Source organism: Cynoglossus semilaevis, chromosome 2 (genome assembly GCF_000523025.1).
Source record: "Cynoglossus semilaevis isolate Cse_v1.0 chromosome 2, Cse_v1.0, whole genome shotgun sequence".
Lineage (NCBI taxonomy): Eukaryota > Metazoa > Chordata > Actinopteri > Pleuronectiformes > Cynoglossidae > Cynoglossus > Cynoglossus semilaevis.
This window is the reverse complement of record NC_024308.1, coordinates 2,274,700-2,285,220: the sequence shown is the minus strand read 5'-3', so window position 1 is coordinate 2,285,220 and position 10,521 is coordinate 2,274,700. Positions and strand designations below refer to the sequence as shown.

Here is a 10,521-nt window from a genome sequence, read left to right as displayed (position 1 = left end):
TCGACACAAATCAAACATGTTTTTCGGGACACTAGCAAACAACAACAACAACACCCATGCACCAGTGTACAAAGATTACAACAAAAATACTCCATATATTATGTATGATAAAATACTTTGTTCAAGTGCAAACAGTTATATTATTGGATTTATAAATATGAGCTGAGAGCGACAGATGAACGAATCATCTTCTGGAAAACTGTGCTAGAAAAAAACAAAAAATAAAAAAAAAGTGACAAAAACATACGAGATAAATCTTTATAGAAGAGCCACAAAGGCCTTTTATCAATTTATTTCACAGTTTTGGAAGAGACTAAATTGTTTGCTTATCTCTTACAGGTCATGGTGTCTCAAGGTTATACTGTCGAGCTGGAGGTTTTTTTGTTGTTCTTGTTTTTTCACAAATTGTGCAAAGAAAGATTCTCGGGCACAGGAAGACAGCAGTGAGGCTGCAGCTGATGAATATTTTCATAATTGATTAATTCATCAGTTTTCCCCACTTATGTTGTTTATAGAGTTAAGGACAGAGTTATATTCCTTAAAGAGACGGAGGACAAAGTGACTGGACATAAAAAGATTTTTTTTTTTTGCATTTTGTTATGTTCAAGTTCAAGTTCAAGTTCAAGTATGAAACAAGGCCCTCAGTGCAGGAACCATAACAATGAGAGACACAGCTAACTTATAGTCCAACTTATAATTCCCATATTATATTTTGGGAACTATCCTCCAATTACCTGCAGCCTAACCCAAAAGTCTCAGCACTGGTTATCTAGAAGCATCGGCACAGGCTCTCACCCAGCAGTCAGCACATTTAAAATATGACTGAATGAAACTTAATCAGCCGGTAGAAAATGTGTAGAAAATGCGTCCACAAAGACCATTAGTGGGTGTAGAGTGTATACAGTATGGTAGGAAATGTGGATATTAATCACAAAATGTACCGGGAGTGTGTGTTCTTCTCCCTCTACCACCTCCTCCTCCTCCTCCTCTGCAGCTCGTCTCTGTACATCCAGTGCAAAGACATACAGTCCAGTACTGTACAAACACAGACATCAATGTCTCCAGACTCCACTGTCCAACACTGACTTCTTTCATACAGGCGTCAGGAACACACCAAGTACACTCCTGCTGTTTTTCTTTTTTAGGCGAGGTCGTTTGGAAAGATTTTTTTTTTTTTAAGAATACTCTGCTGATTCATAACTGTTCTTAAAACTTGCAGAGCACAAGCCAATTACACTGCACTTCTGAAACCTGTTCTGCTTTTTTCGAGCGTGGGCTGCTGTCCAGTTATAAATAAACAAGAAAAAAAAGATAAATTTTTAAACGGTTAAGAATAATTTTCCTCAGCATTTTAGACAAAGTTGAGTCGCTGTGCAGAGTGCCGTCATTCATATTTAAAAGTAAAAAAAAAAAAAATCATGAGTCCAAGGAGAAAAACATCCGTGAGTCTGTTCTCAGCCTCGTGGAACCTTCTGATTGAATCTCGCAGTAATCTGGTTTTCACCGGTGCCACATTAGAGTTGAAATTCATGGCGGCTGTAACCAAAGCCATTTGAGATACAAAGTAGAAGGGACTCACAGCGGCCGCTCTAAGAGGTGGAGGTTTCAATCAGGGTTTCAGGGGCTGAAAATGAAGAGGAATTTGAGCCTTTAAGAGTGAGCCATTGTGGGCAGAGATTTATTGGCAAAACTCAACACTTGAGTCAGGTAGCACTCCTCCTACGTCCAACTAAACTCGGCACCTCTCTCTCTCTCTCTCTCTCTCACAGTCCATCTAACAGAGGTATAGAAATGGGGAGGGGGAGAGAGGGAGGGAATCACCCATAGTCTCCCTCATCTACGTCTGAGCAGTTAAACAAACCCTCCACATGACTCACTATTTTTCACATTATTAAAAATCTGCGAGAGTTAATGCCTATAATCGAGCTCCATGTGGCCGTCACTTTTTTTTTCTGCCTTTTCCTTTTTCTGCTGCCCTCCTAAATACTGAATCCGTGCTCTTGTTTCCGTCCCTTGAGGAAAGAGGAACATTACCAGAGCTTTTCTTCTTACTGAAACACCACAAAAAACATCTACATATCTCCCTTTTGCTTTACTTAGCACGGTCCACTGGGATCGTTCCCACTATTAGCAGATGGCCCAGGACTGTGCACTTGGAACAGCTGATTTGGTAGCCCATTGGGTTTGCACCTATTAGCGCCGCGGACGGTATTTACGGTTCATATTTGCAGGGAGAGAAGCGGCACAAGATGGCATTCCTTGCAATGCTGAAAATAGCGGGACCCCAGGAGAGGAGTAGTGAGTATCTGAGAGTGTCAGTCACTGACAAGGATCCTGCTGTTCTGGGGAGAGAAACAGCAGTGTTGGGGCCGAGGCTTTGTGACCTTGGTTACTTCAGTGGGAGCCTCCTGGCACATCAGTGACAGAGTTCCCTGTGAACTGGGACTCACGACGGTGGATCAGAGACAGGCTCAACCGGCTCTGGCCTGGATTTCAAATGATTTGAATATAAGTGGAGGGGCCACATTTTTATATATATATAACCATGTACAGCATTGTTTTTTTAGGGTCGTCTCACATCACGTTTCCCAGGAGTTTACGGTCATCACAAAGTAATACTAACTGTTCAAATATCACTCGATCAAGAATAAAATATCCTGCTTAATGTTCACTAATGGTCAAGTATTTTGTGATTTTACGAATAATGTCTATTGACTTTGGTTGTGAAGGTTTGTGACTTTTAAAATATGGGTCCCCAGAAAAAAAAATATTTTGGGAAACACTGATGTCTACAGTATATAATACACACTACCATAACATGTGTGGAGGCTTCACCTTCAGGTCAGACTGGTCTGCTGTGGACCAGCCTCTCTGAGAGAAGAACAGTAAGTAAGTCTGAGGCTGACACGCTGACTGACAAACAGACTCCAAGGGACCGTAGACCAATTAATAGTGTTGACAACAAGGGCTTCACTCAAGATGCACAACTAAAAGCCACCTCCTAACATGCTCGGTAAAAAAACTCAGATCCACCAACTCTATCTGAAGCAAAATACAGCAAATTTGTTCGTCTTTCTTTTATATATATTTCTCCATTTTAATAATACCATCTGGCTTTTTTCGATTTTCAGTTAAAAAAAAATATTCACAGCTTCAGTCCACCAAGATTTTCTACGGTTGATTATAGCGCCACCAACGAGAGCCTCAATCATATTTTGTGCCATCAGCGACAGGGCACTCCTACTGGACAATCGAGGTACCGCGCCGATGTTTGACTCATTATTTTGCTCATTCTTGGCAAATCCCATTCCATCATTTCGCAGAAGTGTTTGTACTGCAAATTGTGTGTGTTAGGGTGTCTCTGTTGTCACCTAAAAATATCCCTCTTTCCCCAGACACTATTAAAATACCTTTTCCATTAGTGGTCTCCTTCACAGACATGAATCATCAGAGTTATTTACCCCCATTACTACTCTGAATATTAACATACTTTCTCTTTTTTTTTTTACCCTGGTTAAATAAATACATTTTAGTTGGAAGTGAACCGTCTGTTGGAGCGTACATTTAAAAGAACAGAGAGACTCGAAAAGCCCAAAATAAGACTTCGTCTTTAGTGTAAAATGAGGTGGAATCTTCCCTGACTGCAGTTTTTTCAGTGCAGTGTGTGTGAGTGTGAGTGTGAATGTGTGGTTCTAAAACACATCTCTCAGCTTTCTGTCAAGGCTCTGCATTGACTCAACATAAAAATGCAGCATTTAGGGAGGAGCGCCCATGCAAGTGATTTAATAATTAACAACGCGCCCAGCCCAACGGCTTCGAAACGGGAAAGGAACTCATATTAAGATAAGTCACTGGTGAACCGTCCACATGGAGACCACGAGTGATTTCTCTCAGTTTTTCTGACTGGTTTTTAATATTCAGCAGAACAGTGTACTGTCTGAAAGAGACAGCTACAGAGATAGAAAGGTTATATAACATACAGTAGCAGCCTGCAGTCACCGGAATTAGGAATGTAGAGCAAGTTGATGTGAATGATGTGACGGAGGAGGGTTTGACTACACTGTGACGATCGCAATATTTACTACTGTTTGTATATGTGGACTTTCACTGTAATTCACACACACAGCAGCAGCAGCAGCAGCAGCAGCAGCAGCCGCAGCCGGCGCAGGCGCCGACACGGGAGGAGAGCACAGGGGGGCTACAGGAGGAATAGATGTAGGATGATCACTGTTGCTGGCAGTGATGGCAGAGTACTGTGAAGACCAATGAAAAAACACAGGAAATACTCTCTGCTGGAGTCTGTGGAATACAGGGATGTAGCGATAGCACATTAGCATTGTAATAATAAGAAAATATTTATTTTAACAACTAATAACAAATCAGTGATTTTTCTATATCGATGTGTTGGTTTGTTGCATTTCATAACCATAATCAGAATTGTGTTCAACTAAACAGGCCAGGTACACTGTCATGGGATGTTTTGGATGTAAATATGTGCCATGTTTTGAACTTCCTACTGTGTATGACAACATGTGAGGACAAATATGTGATGGACAGGTTGATCATCGTGGTGGTAAACTTCACTACTGCTATAGTAGACCTTGTATTTGCGGTACTTTAGAGAAAAGCAGCTGACCTAAACAGAGGGAGCCACTGTTAGTCCAGAACGCAACATTAACTCCGTCACCGGACACTGTTAGAGGAGAAACGCTGCTCCTTAATTAAATCCTCTTGCTTTATTCACTGTGATTCCGGGGAGAGTGACAGGTCGAAGGGAAAACAAGCCGGAAAGATGAAGAAGTACGTACAGCGGTTACCTAATAAGGAAATATTTACTGCTCCAAATATAGAGGGTGAATTCTCCTAAGCTGTTTGCTCAGCTACAACAACCTGACACAAAGCCGCCGCTGTTGTCAACTTTTAAAAAAAAAAAAAAATACTGCAAAGCACTGTCCGGAACTAAAAAAAAAAAAAAGAAACATGGAACGCCAGGATGTGAAGGCTCCACTGGTGAGCTGCACGTCTGTGAAGAACAAGGAGAAACAACGATGGCTGACAGGTTGCAACTTTGATTGGCATAGTGCTGGAGTCATGAGGTTTGTAAGACACCGGGGTCAGCATGGGGGGAAATAACATGGAGACACAGCAGTTTTTCCCCCCAAAACCCAAGACCCCTTTAGGAGCAGACTTGACTCAGCTATGAAATTCAATCCCTGACTCTCCATCAAACTGTCAGAGCTAACGCGGTGACACGCAGCATCAGCTACAGCTGGATATTTAGGCTCATTTGCTCTAAATTACTGGAACACATTCACCTGATCTTGACATCTCTGGCAGAACGTGGAATAAAATTATTTGTAAACCATCTCTTTGACTGCTAAATGAAACATTAAACATATATTAACGTATGGCGTGATGGACGTACTGCCTGAACTGTGACAAAGAATCGTAAAGGTTTGTGTTGAGGGAAAAATATGATCCACGTGTTTTTGTCAAGCGTGACTCGTCGACACCAATTTTTGCAGATTCCAATTTCCTCCAATTGACAAAATTTTCAAAAACGGTACAGTGTTCAAGGTGCAAATTAATTCATTTTAATTATAAGTCCTTATGAAACAAATTGCACTCAGTCACAGCTTCTCTCTTCGGATCAACCGCTTTCAAAATAAAGCGCTCGGTGACTGGAATGAGGTATTAAATGAAAATGGGTTCATGTGTTTTCAACTTTCTGACAAAAAGGTCTGTACAACAAAACAAAACACTTCTGCAGTTTATATTATTTTTTCCTCTGTAGTGACTTTAAGAAACAAGAACAATGCATGACCTTTCTCTTTTCCCTTGTCTTGAAATAAGACGTCCAAAAACTACAGAGACCAAGAGCAAACTTTGTTTTTTGTTTTTACAGTGAGGGTTTTTTTTTGGGCAAACAAAAACATTAAGCACAATCTGATTGGCTGCACTAACCAGCCGACTAACGCTCTACCTCAGGTGTGGGCAAACTTTTGGACTCGCGGGCCACAATTGGTCCTAAATTCCGACGGTAAAAGTCATGCGTAAAGGCTAAAATGCTAAACCTCTTGTAGCCTTCTCTATGCCATCTATAGGGAAAATGTGGGCATTGCAGGAAAAAGGCAGAAATATAATCACAATACAATACAATTACATGATTTGGACAAGTATGGCGGGCCGGATTACAAAGCTGAACGGGCTGCATCTGGCCCCCGGGCCTTAGTTTGCCCATGCCGGCTCTACCTGGTCGGTGCTGCTCACAGTCCTAGTTGTACTGAGTGTAAGCAAGATGGCCAACATCTGAAAAATAATTAACTTGCCACAGCTCCACTTAGTGGTCACAGGAAGTGACCACTGTTGTAAAAGCATTTGTCTTTCTCTCATTACATGTACAGTATGTTCATTCATTCATTCATTCTTTCACTTGTTCATTCATGTTCTACTGTTAGGGTGAAGAGGAGCTGCAGCCAATCACAGCAGACGACAGGTGAGGGAGTTCACCGACCTGCTGTGGTCAATCTTAGGGTCAACTATTTTCCTACTCCTGCATGTTCCTGGACCACGGGAGGAAACGTACGAACCAGGAGAAAATCCACTCACATGGGAGTGAGAACATGCAAACTACAGACACAATGACTGGGTATTGAACCAGCAACTCGTTGATCTACATCTTTGTCATTAGTGTTTGAAAAAAAAAGTATCAAACTGTGCTGTTTGCTGCCTCCAAAGATGTATTTAAAACTGTGTCCCAGGACAGATGGCTGCAGCCTGGGTCACGGTGACCGCGAGGTCGGACCTTATACGTGATGCTGACAGACCATGTTATCACTGAGTGAAGGAGAATGAGGAACAAAAGGGTCTTAAAGCTCGCTGATGTCACAGAATTATTATATTTTAAAAAAATGTCCCATCGTGGGACTCATAAAGGAACTGAGAGAACCAGGCAGACAACAAAGGATGAGAGCATTCCATTCGGCCGACAGAAGCCGAGTTTACGAGAAATATTCAACATTGGACTAATTATAACAACAACTGACAAAATACTGTAGCAGCACTGACAATATGAGGGTTTGATTATTTAATGACAAGGTTCCTGACACACACAAAAAAAGTGTGCTAAATCCCAGCAGGACGTCCAACGTTACCGAGGAGGAGAAGGTTTGTTAAGAGAGTTTCAATCAATCAACTGACAAATTACTGTCACCGTAGACCACTACAGCCGTCAGTCGACCCCGGAGGAGTGTTTTGAGCGAAACGCCAGCGATTCCCACATGAAACCCACTCCACACTGGAGCTGCATCTCTTTGTCTGGCGTGAAATGCAGCATCTTTAGTTTCTGGTCTGTCCATACAACAAAGGAAATTTGATGACATCATGTGGTGTTTTTCATGAAGTGTGGGCAGAATCATTCAGTTCAGCCTGAACATGTTGATTATCTTCATTACATTCATCACAGATGGAGGTTTTGTTTAATATTGACTGATTTTGTATTTTGTATTTTTTTTAATATCCAGTGCAGGCTGTGATACTGTACTGTACTGTACTGTGTGTGTTACTGTCTACAACAAAGACAGTGGTGGAAAAGTGGAGAATGTCAAAGCAGGTAAACAATAGTGGGCAGACATCATGTAAAAAAAAAAATTTAAAAAAAAAGTCAACATTTCAAACCTTCACTTTTAATCCGTGACTCGACGTAGAACATATTCAGCACGTTTTGGTTGGTTAATTATTAAAATGTTAACATTTCATTTTAACCGGATACTGCGTTTTTTTTTAATGCCAAAACCGTTAAATCGTTAGCTGCTGACAGGGAGAGCGACCGAACGTTACTGTAAATGGAAGCAAGAGGAGTCGAGAGGCTGAGAGACTATGGACAATTACAGTGAGAAACAGAGAGAGAGAGAGGGGAGAAAATAACCCTCAGCGTTGACAACAAAGACGAAGCCACTCACCATAGTAAGAGGAGGAGGGGATGTCCGTCTTTCTAGCCATGGCACTCGGTTGGAAAGATGCAGCAGCGCCGTCGTCTTGGTTTTGGAGCCCGCATATGAGAGTCGCTGTGTGGGGGTGCGCTGCTGTGGTCCGTGCCTTTCAGCGGTCCTGTCGAAGGGACACAGAGACAAACCTTCAGCAGTGTCTCAGTCCTGCTCTCAGGATGCTTCCACCAACACCACCACCACGCAGCTGAGCGTCAGTCGTGTTTACAGCTCGACGTCATTAATTATTCCTAAAATATTTTAAAGGGGACGCAGGGAAACGCCATCGCTACTGCGCTGTTTTTTTTTCTTTTCTTTTCTTTCTCTCTTTGTTGAGGCGATGTTTACGTTGAATATAATTTTTTTAGATTTACCAGGAGAACGACATCTCACCAAACAGACGTGTGTGGCAGAGGCAGAGACTTTCTCAAGGCTGGCACGGCTAAAACAATGCAGCAAGTAATTTTAGGTCAGTGAAAGTCTCCTTTTCCCAACTGAGGCGCCCAGTGACACACTGACCTCTGCTGGAGATATATGGGTATTGCCTTGTTTTCTCTTGGCGTCTGGTTGCAATTTCTGTAATCGTTCCCAGACTGTTCTCACAGGGCCCCTCTTTACCAACAAGGGCTGTTGTCAACAGTTCGCTTAAAAAAATGCTTTTCTCGTGGGACAAAATACCAAATCAGTGGATACATTACTGACGTGTGGGATAAACAAATATGTCGAAATGAAGGCTGTTCATCTGGTAAACTAGTGTATAAGTCATTTCACTGCTCTGTAATATTCAGTTAAAAAAAAAATACTGACCACCACACAAAAAAAAACCCGACAGAGTCAGACAACTGCACTTGGTTTTCATTATTAATATCATTTAAACCACAGAAGGCCCCGACAAGAACTGATGAAATGAGTCCAAAGCAAATAGAAATTTTAGAGAAATTTTCCAAACCATCCCTGACCTGGCCAAATGTCCCCTCCCACCACCACCACCTCCCCTCACACAACCCACCAGAAGGCATTCTAAATTGAATGATTTGCCCCTGGACACATCATGTTTACCCAGCACAGCGTTGGAAGTGAATGGACAAACTGACTGGGGGAATCACGTATATAAAACAGTCTGTTACCTGAGCACCAGGGTGACGTCTATCTGAAACAAAGACAAACAATGACATGACATTATTGATATAAAACCTAGAAGAACTTTGTGTTTAATGACGTTCGACCTGTTAGCTGGTTAGCAGTTGTCTTTGATCCAGTGCCTTTGAAGGCGGCGTCTCCCTTCGTTTCCTGACATTGGTTTTTTGCACTGGTTAAAACCTGAGACTAGATCAACCAACAGTCACGATCAGACTGCAGTCGAGGCAGAGTTCACTTCACACCACGTCCAAAATTTTGACATGGTTATTGCTTTCGCTTGGCCGTCCAGGCTGTGGAGCACAGATGTTTGACAACGCGCTCTGCCGTTTTACCACGATGCACTGCTTCATGACAGTTTGTTGTTGTTGTGGTTCCAGCTCTTCCTCCACTCAGTGACGTCCCTGCTCTGCTGTGCTCTGTTCATCTGTTTGGCACTGTTTACCTTTTTATAGCTCTGGCTTACATTTGCAGGTTTACTGCTACTTGGTTCTGCCGCTGCACCACTGCACTCGTTAACTCGCCCTCATCAAAGTGCTCCTAATTATAAATTTGCACATGTGCATAAATACTTGTTTTAAGTTCTGTTGAAACAGGAATCTTAGTACTGTATTTTCCGGACTATAAGTCGCACTTTTTGTTTCATCCTTCGGCTGGGTCTGCGACTTATACTCAGGTGCAACTTATGTATTAAAATATATAATTTCACATGTTCATGTTCTGCACTGACAGCCGCTAGGGGGCACTCTAGGCTTGTGTACCAGTATCTGCTACTACTGTACCACTGAAAATTTACATGTTCGTTATTTTCGCACTGACAGCCACTAGAGGGCACTCTAGCTGGCTAGTGCGACTCATAGTCCGCAAAATACGGTATTATTCCAATTTTCAGTTATTTTGGCTTTTTTTTTCATTTCACTGAACAACTACTGTATGTTTTTCCAATAACAAAAACACTTTATAATTCTATTTTATTCTATTCTATTCTATCCCGACAAGTGACCACTTGACCAATTGATTCAAAGCTTTCTCGGTGTTCCTTCAGCACCACAGTTGTATTCCGTGAGCTTTTATAAACAGCTGTGTGTGAGGGAAGCTGCACACATCACCAGTTTTAATGTTATGCCTGGATGGTATACTGTAAATTGCTGCAGCCGAGGTCTGAGCAAAAACTGCGAGAATAATAAAAGAAAATGAATTCATGTTCTGTGACCTGTGAAAAAGCATTTCCTGTCTATATATAAAGGTGAGATGTTTCACTTATACAGTGCACTTTTGTGTTATTACCTGCTATATGATAATAAAAAAAACATCAGAGTCAAAAATAAATGTACCTGATTGTAATGTGGCAAAGAGACATTAAAGGTAAATGACTTGAGACGTCAATTTTCCTTAAGTA

At 41.7% G+C, this 10,521-nt stretch overlaps 1 protein-coding gene across 1 annotated transcript in view; it reads right to left on the bottom strand.

Moving 5' to 3' along the window:
• The window catches only part of slc44a5b (solute carrier family 44 member 5b), a 27,884-nt gene extending 19,542 nt beyond the window's left edge, over window positions 1-8,342 (bottom strand). The window contains 1 exon segment of the mRNA XM_008330736.3: window positions 7,962-8,342. Coding sequence (XP_008328958.1) covers window positions 7,962-8,001 — 40 coding nt within the window. The 5' untranslated portion in view covers window positions 8,002-8,342.
• Between the last annotated feature and the right edge of the window lie 2,179 nt (window positions 8,343-10,521).